The following is a 13,880-nucleotide window of genomic DNA, read 5'->3' as shown; positions in this document are numbered from 1 at the left end:
AGCTAGGTGAGACTTTATAACAGAGAGGGGCCCAAACCAAAGCCTTGATCTGAACTCCCCTGAGCTTTGGAGCACTTCAGATCTGAGCAGGAAACTTTGTGGCTTAGCCCCATCATTGAGGTAGAAGCCAGACAAGGCTCAGTGCTTTCATGTGGCCTGTATCCAAAGCCCAGGATTTTCTGGTAAGTGTCAGTTTTATTTTGGGGGCTCATAAAGGAAAGCAAGAATCCGAGAGCCGGCTCTGCAGTTCTTCCTCTTGAAACCCACCTCTCACCTATTGCACTCAGTATGCAGCTGCAGCTCCCATCGCTGGCCAGTTGGTACAACTGATGCTGATATCTGTGTGCTGACCAGCTGCCTCTTCAAGGAGCCCCACTCACCCTGTTCCCATGAGTGTTTTTGCTTGCCTCTCCTTCCCCACCTCATTGTTCCAGCTTTCCCACTGACAGCGCTCACCTGAGCCCTATTACTTCCTTTCCTACTGTCTCAGAGAAAAGAAATCCAGGTTGGAAACCGTTAACCTATGACCAACCAAACATTCTGCTTACAACCAAGCAATATAACACTGGAAGAATCAGACACAAGTTACAGTCCTTAAGTCTCAGACCCACAAGCATACCTGTCCTAACCTCTTACCCCCATTCTTTGCAAGGCAGACAGCCATGGCAAGCTGCTCTTAGGCTTTAACTAGCAAATTACAGACACCCAAAAGGAGAAGTGGGACCTTTAATGTGCTCAGATTAGTTCTGCGTGCAAGTACTTGGTGTTAATTTCCTTTGAATCAGCCAATTAGCTCAACGCCATTCAGTGCCATCATCAACACTTGGGCTATTACAAGGATCAGGAAACCTCAGCTGTCAGGAAAGCTGTCCAGCTTGATGCAACTGTGCCAAAGAAGAGTGAGTAAGTCCAGTGCTCAGCCATTTGACTTTGATGTATTGTAAGACGGTTCTTTTAAAAGAAAAAAATATGTTCTTTGAAGAGTCAAGCTCTGTTCTCAATCTATCAGCTTTTGCATTGGTTCCACATTATGCAAGATGAATTCTCCCCTCCCTTATGGTGTTAGAGATGAGCTACGTCATTTGGTTCTCAAAGCCTAGTTGGCTCACAGGAATACCAGAGCAGACAGAAAATAAAAATATCTTAAGGCTCAATAGCTCCTTTCACCCAGGTGAAGCCCAAAGCACTGACTGCTTGTTACACATTGGGTCTAACTCTCTCTTCTCCTAGCGTAAAGTAAGAGTCATACCACTGAGGCAATGGAGTTATACTGGTATAAGGCAGGTCTAAGATTGTAAACTCTTTGGGGCCAGGATTGTCTTTTTGTTCTGTGTTTGTGTAGTGCCTTGCACAATGGGGTCCCAATCCATGACTAGGGCTCCTAGGCATACAAATAATAAAAAGCAAGAGGAGAAACAGATCCACTCTAGACTCACACTTCCCACAATATCTATCCAGGAACCCTCATATACATACACAAGGATATCTTTTCCCCCCACAATTCAAGTGTCTCCATTCAGATACTCACAGTCACAGGTCTTATACAGGCAAAACACTGGGTTTATCCTGTGACATAAATGTCATCTCTTCCTGATGGAACTCCTAAGAGTGGATCAAATCTTTCATGGGAGCTCAGGGAAGGCTAAGGGTCCTATTTCCATTTTCCTGATTGCGGCCTGGGGTCGGGAGGAAGGATGAGCGTCTCTCAAATTTTGCTGCTTGGCATAATCTGTTTAACTTTTAAACCAATAGAACAGGCCGTCTTGTCTTTTGCCCATATTGGACATAGCAGCCGTGAAAAGAGTGCTGAACTATTCAGTGCATCTGGAGCCAATTTATGCAGTTCTTAACTATTAACTCTAAAATCCAATTAGGGCCAGCTCTGTTCCACCCATGCGAGATGCAGCAAAGGCTGCCGTGGTTGCCAGGAAAACTTAGATGTGTTTTTATTTGGGATACAACATTCTGCATTCACACTGCCTGTCCACCAAACAGTGTAAGTCCCTCATTGATGTGCACCTCCCTGCTCATTAATACCTGATGAAACCATGCCCAGGAAGTGGCTTTCTTTCAGTTCATTGCAACCCAGGTACTAGCCCTGAGCTGCAACACCCTGCATTCAAGAGCTCTCCCTCTCAGGATGACAACCCCCAAAGGACTAAACTGTCAAAGTCTTTTGGAGGAAAACAGCCGCTAGTGAAGATATAACAACAAACTACTCACTGACAGTAACCGTTTCATTGATCCTGAAGCTGCAGAGCACTCGATCGACATTCCGGGCGTGTCGGAAACCATTCCCTCTCACCACGACTTGGAACGACTCTGAAGCAAAGATGAAATGGATTATTTGCCTCACATCAGTAATAACAGGGACCAGTTAGAGCTGATCAGACAACATACATTTTCTTCCTGAAAGAAATTTCTAATGAGAAGTCCTGGGCCATGTCTACACTCCAAAATTAAGTCGACCTAACTTATGTCGGCACATAGCTGCCGCAGTAGTTATATCATTTGTGCGTGTCTACACTTTGCTCCTTGTGTCAGCAGTGCATGTCCAGTGCAGTACTGCTTGCATCGATTGTACTGGCAGTGTGGGGCAATTTGGGATGGCTCCCAAAAGCCAGTATCTATCGATGTAAGCAATGTAGCATCTACATTGACACGGCGTCGACCTCACTACATCAATCATGACTCTATGTCGCTCGGGGAGGGGGTGTTACTAAACTGGCGTAGAGAGGCATTTACATCATCGGGAGTCAAATTTAAGTGAAGACACTTCCACACTCAGGATGATGCAAGGCAGCCTACATCAATCTTACCCTGTGACGTAGGCCTGGCCTTGGTATGAAATTTTTAAGTCTAAAGTTCTCAGTTTTCCCCTGTCAAGTTTGAAATTGATTCAAAAAACAAAGATTTTCATTTTGAATTGACAGTTCAAAATGGAATGAAATTTTTTGTTCTGTTCCAACTTAACAAATTTGGGGTTTTTTAAACCCAAAACTTGAAATGAAACATTTTAAGTGGACTTGAAACAAACATTTTCAGTTCAACATCTTCTGCAGGAAAAATCAAAAGTTTTCACCTGAGCTGACATTTCCCTGTGGAAAATTTGGTTTTGATGAAACCATATTTTTCAGAGAAAGAAAATTTTCCATATGTCAAATCTTGACCATTTCCCTAGAAATCTGCAAAACTGTCCCAGTCTCCATGTGTCTGTTCCACACACTACAATACTAGCTTGAAAGATGGACACAAATGCTTAGCTAGACTGTGTCTAGTCCTGCACCGGTGGGGAAATCTAGCATGCTTGGATGGACATGCTAGTCACAATCCCAGCCCCGGTGCTCCCCAAGGCCTTGCTGACGTTTTTCCTACCGCTGCATTATACCACCTGTTCAGCTCTACTGGTGGGTAGCTGCAAAAGGAGTGCTAGCTTAGACATTTTAAGCCCCACCAGCATTTTTATCCCCACAGTGAGCAGAGACCTGCTTTGAGCAAGCATGGCTGGATAATGTGGTTAAAACACCAGCAGACTCCTGGATCCCTGGCTACAATCTTACTTCCAGTGTTGCTGCAACTGGAGCTGAACCAACAGTAGCAATGAGGGGAAAGACTGATGATATTCCTGCACCAAACAATATAACTGAGTCCGCACACAGAAGGGGTGCAACAACAACTTGTCCATACTCCCAGAAATCTTTTGGTGGAGTTAGGGAGTTCTGCAGCTCCATATGGCCCATGGCTATGGGCAGAAAAGGGGCAAACCTTCCCTTGGCTTGTAGCTGAGTGTGGCAAATGGCCAATGCTATTGTGGTGGGTCCCGCACTTTTCCTTGGTGTGGTGGGTCACGGCACCACCCTGACCCCTAGTCTTGGGTTCCTCAAGTGTCCTGGAGGGGGAGAGAAGGAGAGCAGGGAAGGGACCCAGGTTCACCCCCATTCCGGTCCCAGCCCCTTCGGCACACAGGCTTCTTGCCCTCTTTCCCCCGGGCAGGGTTTCTCTCTGTTTGCTGTGCTGAGGGAGTCCCTCTGCTCTGCCTGGGCAGAGTCTCCCTTCCCTTGGTATTCTAATCCTCTGATCAACACCAGTATGCCTCTCCTTTCTTCTTCCTGTGTGACTGAAGCAGGGGGGTTTGTTAGGTCTCAGGCTGGGCCTTCATTGGCTCCAGGTGCTCTAATTAATCTGTAGTAACCTCTCCTTAGTCTACAGGGAATAAGGCGCTGACCATCCTGGGGTTTATATACCTCCCATCAATCACTCTCCTGCTGCCCTCTGGCCCTGCTGTATCACATGAGGTCGAGAAGAATAGATCAATCTGTGTTCTGTATCCCTTGTGTGTCACAGCTGAACAGAGCCATATTGTATCATGGCATAGAATCGTAAAAGGTCAGGGTTGGAAGAGACCTCAGGAGGTCGTTTAGTCCAGCCCCCTACTCAAAGCAGGACCAACCCCAACTAAATCAACCCAGCCAGGGCTTTGTCAAGCTGGGCCTTAAAAACCTCTAAGGATGGAGATTCCACCACCTCCCTAGGTAACCCATTCCAGCGCTTCACCACCCTCCTAGTGAAACAGTGTTTCCTAATATCCAAGCTAAACCTCCCCCACTGCAGCTTGAGACCATTGCTCCTGGTTCTGTCATCTGCCACCACTGAGAACAGCCGAGCTCCATCCTCTTTGGATCCCCCCTTCAGGTAGTTGAAGGCTGCTATCAAATCCCCCCTCACTCTTCTCTTCTGCAGACTAAATAAGCCCAGTTTCCTCAGCCTCTCCTCGTAAGTCATGTGCCCCAGCTCCCTGATAATTTTTGTTGTCCTCCGCTGGACTCTCTCCAATATATCCACACCCTTTCTGTAGAGGGGGGCCCAAAACTGGACACAGTACTCCAGATGTGGCCTCACCAGTGCCAAATAGAGGGGAACGATCACTTCCCTCGATGTGTTGGCAATGCAGCTCAATATGGTGTTAGCCTTCTTGGCAACAAGGGCACACTGTTGACTCATATCCAGCTTCTCATCCACTGTAATCCCCAGGTCCTTTTCTGCAGAACTGCCGCTTAGCCAGTCGGTCCCCAGCCCAGAGCGGTGCATGGGATTCTTCTGTCCTAAGTGCAGGACTCTGCACTTGTCCTTGATGAACTTCATCAGATTTTTTTTGGCCCAATCCTCCAATTTATCTAGGTCACTCTGGACCCTATCCCTACCCTTCAGCGTATCTACCTCTCCCCCCAGCTTAGTGTCATCCGTGAACTTGCTGAGGGTGCAATCCATCCCATCATTGAGATAGTTAATGAAGATGTTGAACAAAACCGGCCCCTGGAGCACTCTGCTTGATACTGGCTGCCAACTAGACATCGAGACTTTGATCACTACCCATTGAGCCCAACAATCTAGCCAGCTTTCTATCCACCTTATAGTCCATTCCTCCAGCCCATACTTTTTCAACTTGCTGGCAAGAATACTGTGGGAGACCATTTCAAAAGCTTTGCTAAAGTCGAGCTATATCATGTCCACCGCTTTCCCCATATCCACAGAGCCAGGTATCTCATCATAGAAGGGAATCGGTCCCAGAACAAAACAAAATTATAACATGGGGGCAACCCTCGGAGCCCCAAGCTGGAGAAAAATCAAATCAAGAGGAGTTTTGCAGCTGAGCTGACATCTGCAGTAATAATAGGGGGAGATTGTTACTCAGCTCCCACTGACACTTGTAAATCAGTCTCACCGTGCATGTGGCTTTATCTACACTAGCATTTTTGTTGGCAAAACTTTTGTTGGTCAGGGGTATGAAAAAACACCCCCCTGACCGAGATAAGATTCACTGACAAAACCACCAGAGTGGACAGCGCTACATCAGTGGGAGATGCTCACCTGCTGACATAGCTACCACCTTATCTAATTACCCTGAGGGACTCCTGCACTGTAGCTGTCAGAATAGCATATTCGCTCTGGAATCTGGGCTCTATTCCAGTTCTCATTTTCTTATAGCCAGGAAGGGGTCAGCTGCAAATATTCCCAGCACATCTATCCAAGCAGGCTGCCTTTTAATCCCATTTTGTATTGTCCAAGATCATTCAAGAAGAACAGGGGGAGCAGTGCTGAGCTCTGGAGGGTGGGGGGATGTAAAATCCTTAGGAGCAATTATGGAAATCGTATGGGATGGGATTCCAAGTACAGTAGAGTACAAAACCTTTGTGATAATGTATCCAGTCTGGAACTGTAATTAACAGGCCCAGTGATGACTATCACATTTCTATATTTACGCAAAACCAAACAAGTATGGAGACTAACTTTTCAGAATGGGGCATTGCTGCTGCGAACTGACAGAGGCTGGGGGCGGGTGAGGTGTGTGGTATTGGGGACTGTGCCTTTAAGGGCTGGGCTTCCCAGACTGAATGTCTGGGAGTGACACCGTGAAGCTCTTGTTAGGCACAGCCTGTTGGAAGCAGAAACAGAATAAAGCAGAGCTCTTGCAAGCACTTTAAGTACTGCATGATCACTGAACACCACAAGGAACAGCACTCAAACCGCAGTGTTTGGAGCCAGTGTGCCAGCCTAAGGGTAATGTCTACCCTGTCATCAGAGATGTGACTACAGCAGATGTAGTCATACCCGAGCTAGCTTTGGTAACTAGATTAAAACTAGCTCTAGTAACAACAGTAGTAAAGCCAAGGCAGCATGGGCAAGGCTCTGGAATATGTTCCCAGGCAGGCGGGGCTAGTCCTTGCAGCTGTCCATGCTGCCACAGCATCACTGCTATTGTTACGTGAGCGAGCTTTCATCTAACTATCTCAGGTGTGTCTCCTGAGGCAGCGTCGACATATCCTAAATCATAATCCTCCAGGGTACCAAAGAGAGGACAGGAAGGTGTAGCCAGCCCTCCTCACAGTGATGCCATTCTAATACATACAGGGTGTGGGGATCATGGCCCGATCTAGTCTAGACCCTTTCTGGGCCCCCACCTTGCATTCTCCAGGCCTGCAGCCAAATTACAGCCACGCTCTACATAAGCGCACTAGGGGAAGAGTGCCCTCTCTCACACAGACCATGAGCTATAGCTGCCATAATTCGTCCCTTTGTAATTCTCAGAGAAACTAATTCTATTAAGATTTATATAATTCTTTAAATTTTTACTAGCTGTGAGTTTAAGCTTGAAATCCTCACTCCGGGGAAAACTCCCACTTCACTTTGAACTCAATACAGGTTTTGTCTGAACCCAGACTTTAGGATTTGGGCCCCATTTCACCCACCAAGCAGTAATGACTTGTTGCTCAAATTAGCATTGCTGGCACATTGTGTTATTATTGAATTGGTACCCAGCATGTGTTAAAAGGCATAACACTGCGGTCTTGGATGAGTAACTGTGCTCAGTAAAAAGTCCCATGGCAGTTTTCAGGGTTAACATCACTCCATCTGTGGCATCCTGGACAATTTCTAATTTGAGTCATTACATAATGTCTTCCTATATTTTCCCTCTGCTGTTTCAACGGGATACAGTATTCAGTCACATTAAGGCTGCTCCATTTGTAAATGGTTTCCCTGTGGCTAATAGATGTTACAAGCATGTTAGCGACATGATTTATAAATGTAGTGCTGTAGATTGTTCTAAGCACATAAAAGGTGTTGCAGGTTATAAGCCATGAATATAAGTAACTAATGGACTCTATAATAATCTATTGCAATTGATGAATCAGTTAATAAATCATCTGTTAAGTATTTACTAACCCGTCATAAACTATGTATAAATGGAATATAAAGTCAGACCTAGTACTCTTCTTCTCTTCTTTCCCAAAACTTTTATACATTGTTACTATGCTCTGTCAAGGTTCCTGTTGTGTTCAGCCCAGATTCAATTGCATTTCAGTGGTGAATAGAGAGTTTCCTGTATATCATTTGAACAGCATTTTTAAAATTGCTCTGTAGTCCTTTTGGGTGAATGCATCTCTGTAAATGCAAGAGGTCATTACTGATGCAGTCCAGATTTTCAGCAAGAATGCTTTAAATGGACGGGGGGGAGGAAAATAGCAAAGTAATAAGCCTTGGAGAAATAAACTCAGATCAACTAAGTCTCAGCATTAACTAAAACGAAAAATGACAGTAAGGATAAGTGAATGTGAAAGTTATGGGCATTTTCTTTTCAGGACCTTGACTTCACTATTAAAACACAATCATTTCTTTATTAAATTCAACTTATCATCAATTCATTGTTAGCAATGCAGATGCACAGTCACTCCAATAGTGGGAAACTCAAGAAAGATGAATCGAACAGATGCTTCTGAACTGAAAACACAAAGAACTAATTACAATTGGCTTTCCTATTTGGGCTACAAAATTATGAAATGGAATTTTTTTTTGGCAGAGTTCATCATTGAATCATTGTGTTGCTCTGCATATTTTGGCTTTGGTCCTGGCCCCTCTATCTAGAGGACTGTTCTGCATTAAACAATTGGGATCCACTCTGCAAAATTAACAAAATTCATGGGAAGAAGCTGGATCTGGAATTATACGGAGAATAGCTGGACGATGCTGAGAGCATCTCTCAAACTCCAGTCTGAGGAGGCTGAATTTTATATGGAGTGCAGTTGTAGCCATGTTGGTCCCATAATATTCAAGAGACAAGGCAGCAAGGTAATAACTTTTACTGGAGCAACTTCTGTTGGTGACAGAGACAAGCTTTTGAGTTTACTCGGAGTAGTTCTTCAGGTCTGGGAAACTTACTCAGTGTCACAGCTAAATACAAGATTGTACAGATTGGAGTTGGATTTTGCTGAACACAGAAATACTTCCCAGGGACTTTTAGTCCTCAAAGTAAATGGTATAACTGTATTAGAGTGAGCACAGGAAAAGGGATCAGCACAATTCAATGTCAGTCAAACTGTATGGTGTCTTAACTGACCACTTAAAATCATTCTCAGGGGTTCCAGAAAATTTTTATGCAACCTTTTGTTCAAGGCCCACCTCTGCTAGGGAGTTTTAGCATTCACATTAATGGGAGAAGGGTGAGACTAACTGAGTGCTTTGGAAAAAATCCCACTCTTGATTTATACTCTGACAATATATGAAGCGAGGCTAACTGAGAGGGGTTTGCTGCTTGCCAGCGTGTACTGTTTATAGTAAAGCAGAGTGTAAGAAGTATTCACAATGAAGTCTGAAAACCTCCAAATCTGTCTCTTCACAAAGATGATCTGATTTTGCAGCCTGGCTTTGAAATTTCACAGCATTTTTGCTTAAAGGTTAGCACTGTTTGATGAAAAATGGGCTGCTTTGAGTTGTCATCATTTAGATCAAAGTTAAGGTCATAGTTTAGATTAAAAAAAAGATTAGTTTTCAGAACTGAGCATGGTTGTTTTTAATTTCCTTCATTTTGAGTCAAAAAAAATCTCATTTTGTGAAATTTCACGAAAGTAGCAAAATATTTTAGAAATTAACTCCAATTAACTCAATTATTCTGGGCTCCTTAGGGATCAGGGATGGGTGGACAGAAACAATTGCACTGGTAAACACGGAGGGCTGGTTTAAACTTACCTCCTGCACATATACTGGAAGGCTCCGCTGCAAGAATCTCTATGCATGATTTCTTCAAAATCTAGAAGCCAAGAAAGAAAGAAGAAATGTGATAAAATATCTTGGAAGGTATTTTATGTAGGAACTCTACCTCCTTGAGCAACAGTAGCCAGGTCAATGGAAGCATTCTTCTGTCGACCTAGCCATGTCTACACCAGGGGGTAGGTCTGCATAGCTACAATGCTAAGGGTGTGCAATTTTTCATGCCCCTGAGTGACATAACTTTATTGATCTAACTTTTAAGTTACGATAAGGCATAACTCTTGACCCCAAGGGCCTTTGTTCTCATTTACCTTAATGCCCCTTTACACTGAAAACGACACCCATTTACACTGCCAGAATGGTGCAAATGAGAATCTAGCCCCCTAAGCCTGCAGTCTAAGGCCTGAATGTCACTTAAAATTAGATCCACCTAGCTATGTTGCTCTGAGCTGTGAAAAATTTTGCACCCTGAGCCAACATAACCCACTATGTAGAGGTGGATAGGTCGATGGAAGAATTCTTCTGTCAACCTAACTTACCACCTCTCAGAGAAGTGGATTGACTACATTAACGGGAAAACCCCTTCCGTCCGTGCAAGAAGTGACTGCACTACAGTGGCACAGCTGCAGCACCGTAGCTGTGCCGTTGCCACAGATGTAGTGTAGACATACCCTATGTCTAACAGCTTGTCACATGCAGATTTGCACCAGTTTAACTTAAGGATTGTTTTTAAACTAATGTGCCTGTGGGTGCTCTTATTTCAATTAGAAACGGTTTTAAGCTAAACTGAAGTGTGTCTACACAGGTTTGCACCAGTTTAACTAAACCAATACAAGTTTGAATGTAAACAGTCTCTGGGTATGTCTACACTGCAATTAGTCATCCTTAGACCACTGACCGTGGTTCGTGGGGCTGTTTATGTAATGTAGCTGTTGGGGTTTGGGCTGCAGGCCAAATGCTGGGACCCTCCCACCTTGCAGGGTCCTAGAGCTTGGGCTCCACCTCAAGCCCAAATATCTATACTGCAATTAAACAGCCCTGGGAGCCTAAGTCAGCCGGCATGGGCCAGCTGTGAGTTTTTAACTGCAGTGTAGACGTACCCCCAAAGCCACAGGTTCAGTTTCAAGCTACGGATACCTTTGGAACATTGGGCTGCGCGTATCGCCAGCCATTCTCTTGGTTGGGAGTATTACTATTCAAATACCGTGTTAGAACTGATCCAGCTGTTCATTGCCAATGACAGCCCTGATGCTGCATTGCCTGATACACATGCTTCGCTCTACACACTGCGAGTAGTTCCACAATCACGTGTAAGTCTTTGCAGGATTTGGGGACCTTAACAAGGAATTGTGACTGCCCAGCCCCATTCTGGGATGGGACATCGGAGAGGCAGCACATAAACTGATCAAATTTTAGCCAACTCTGAGAGGCCAGATTATGTTGGCCAAGCACCACAACTCTATTCAGCAGCAAAATTATTTTCCCAACCTTAAACTGAAACATCTGTAAGAAACAAACTACAGCTAATACGATAAATTACGTTAAGATAATAGACAATCCAGGATTTCACTGTAATTAAGGCTCTATGCATCAGAAATACCTGCTTGCAAAAGGTGCAGATATAGTTACGAGTTTGTCTGAGATTGTTTTTTTTTTTGGAACGGCTTATTAGTCACTCAGAAGCAGTGATGCCAAAGTCTTCTGGGATACCAGGGACCGAAGAGAACCAGGTCCTTCTGAGCTGCTGACAGATTGACAGTGCATGGGAAAAAGGAGAAGCTTTGGAGGAACAACAAGGCCAGTCAGATAGAACTGCAAGGAAGAAACAAATAGAGAAAGAGAGAGAAGCAGCAGTTATACAGTCGAGAGTACAATCGACAAGCAAAAGAAGGCTCTGAAAGCAGAATCAGAAAAAGGATACTGAAGATCAGAGGTGGGTAGGTGTTGTAATATGCCGCCTGCCAGATACCATACGGGTGCTGTCTAGCCATTCCTAAAACTAGATTCTGGTACTAGCTTACTCCACAAGTGGCCCCACTGACCATTCATACAGGGGAGGTTCTAATCAACTTAATACAGCTAGTTGACATTTTTCCAAGGAAAAAATATTCTTTTCATTGACAAATGGCTCTGTTTCAAAAATGGAAACTTTTCACACACTTTTTTCTATTCTTCTTAAAGTTTTACCTCTTTTCAAAAGGAACCCCAAACCAAAAAATCTTTTGGTTTTCAATTTTTCCTTTCCCTACACCTCCCTTTCAGCAGTAAAATGGAAACATGGAGGACAAAGGGAAAAGGTGAAAAAAGAAGGGGGGGAACAAATCTTATAACTTGATAAACGCTTTTGCAAGAAAATTCAAATTAAAAATAATAAAATTTCTTTCTTTTGAAACCAGCTTTATTTCTGTATTGTTTTGTACTCTGTAATACAAAAAAAATCATATTTTTTCCACCTCTGAGCTGGCCTATAGGGCTTACTAGAATACCTATAATAATATTTGCTTGCATTTATTTAGATTTTAAAATAATAATAAAAAAATCCATAACTCTAAGTACCCTAACATCATTAACAAACACAATGAAGTCCCAGTAGCATTAAGTAATCATTCCAACAGTCCCCACCTTTCATCATTATGAGGAGCAATAGTATCAAAGGACTTCACATATAGGTAAGATATGCCTTAGTAGACTTCATGAGGTCAGCTGCTTTCCTCCCTTCCAGGATGGTGGAAGGCTCTTTGCTGCTGGAGGGATTAGGTAACCTGGCTCAAGCAAGCCAATGAAATAGTGTGGGGCAGCGTTCAGTCAGTTGCCAGGCAGAGGACCTAGTATAAATCACTCTTACAGTTTAGGGAAGCCCATACTTAAGTCCATCCCTCCTCAGGGGGAAAAAAAAAAGTGTATACATCCCATTGACTTCAATGGCATGTGATTGGAGATAAACACATGCTTAAGTGCTCTCCTGAATAAGGAATCTTAGCCTCAACTACCTCAGTTTCCCCATGTATTCCAGGGGGATAATAAGCAGGTCCCTATCTCACAGGGATTAGTTAGTTAATGTTTGTAAAGAACTTTGAAAATGTAAATATTGTATAGTGTGTTCTCACAGAAGATTGATATTTAAAGTACTGTTCATGGCTTGCTCATACCACAGGGTAGAACAGCCCTTTAAGAGAGGCGGGCTTAGCCCTACCTGTTACTAACCCACAGCCTCCCGGGTGAGGGGTCTGAGGCCAGGGATCAGGTGATAGCCTGTAGGTCACCTGGTCCTTAGATCAAGGCCAATAAACAGCTCAGTTGGGAGGGAGATCTGCAGGAGATCCTGGGTCAGGGGAAAAGGAACTGGTTGACTTGCATTGGACTGTTTTGTTCTGAGGAATAAACCCATCCCTGAAGAAAGGGAAACCGAAACTCAGATGCTGTTGGGAGCTTTATTTGATGCACCGGCTGGTGAGCTGGCCCACCAGTTTATAACTAGGCTTCTTTGGCACAGCAGCTGGAGGACATTTTCTATTAACGGAGGTTTTATTGACTGTAGGCTTTTTAATGAGCAAACAGGATGTGGAAGTTTAGAGGAGGGCTAGTGCATATGTCTGTTAGTGTGAATGACCTGTAGTCTGAGTCTAGGTACTGATTACCCAAGCTTTGGTGAATCATTGAAAAACAAAGTCTGTTGCCAATTACAAAACAGCAATTTAATTCTATTTATACAGTACTTCCTTTCCAGCAACACTAGCATTTGGTACATCAAAAAGCAACATGCTTCAGAGATGATTTGGGGGAAGAGGAAAGAAGTGTCAGATGTGACCACACATCATGCTGAAAAGCAATTTTAAACATTAAACGCATCATAATGCACAAAGTACACACGTGGTCCAAATTTTCAAACTGGATTCTAAATTATGCACACCCTAAATTTTACAAGTTCAGAACACGTGTGTTGCAAACTAGGTAACTGTCTCTCACTATCTTTATGTGTGCATGCTCATCTAACTTGTACATGTTGGTGGACACACAAGAAACATTTGCATGTATAGTTTGAGAGGCCCATTTGAAAAGCTGGCCATAAAAGCACATTATGATCTCAAGAAAAAATAATGATGCATCTTAGATTTGGCAAAGGACAAACAATTTGGCTTTTCGGATGCACATGTGAGATTCTCACTGAACTCAGTGGATTCTGGGATAAGATTTGTCCTTTTGGTATATCCTTTTTCCTATAGGAGCTCAGATACCTGTGTAACATACAGCACTTGGAGAGTTTAATTTTCCGTCTTAAAACTTTCTATGGCAAATGCAACACTGACAGAACAAATTTAAGAGCTGAGATATGAAGA

The 13,880-nt window shown here is 43.7% G+C and overlaps 1 protein-coding gene across 4 annotated transcripts in view; it reads right to left on the bottom strand.

Moving 5' to 3' along the window:
* The window catches only part of ANTXR1 (ANTXR cell adhesion molecule 1), a 169,324-nt gene that overhangs the window by 117,515 nt on the left and 37,929 nt on the right, over positions 1-13,880 (bottom strand). For all 4 annotated transcript variants that reach the window (XM_043503032.1, XM_043503029.1, XM_043503030.1 and 1 more), the window contains exons 9-10: positions 9,523-9,583; positions 2,224-2,322 (exon numbers count right to left, since the gene is read on the bottom strand). In XM_043503032.1, the coding sequence (XP_043358967.1) occupies positions 2,224-2,322; positions 9,523-9,583 (160 nt within the window). The remainder of the gene's footprint in view (positions 1-2,223; positions 2,323-9,522; positions 9,584-13,880) is intronic.

This window comes from Dermochelys coriacea, chromosome 26 (genome assembly GCF_009764565.3).
Source record: "Dermochelys coriacea isolate rDerCor1 chromosome 26, rDerCor1.pri.v4, whole genome shotgun sequence".
NCBI lineage: Eukaryota > Metazoa > Chordata > Testudines > Dermochelyidae > Dermochelys > Dermochelys coriacea.
This window is presented reverse-complemented; position numbering and strand designations above follow the sequence as displayed.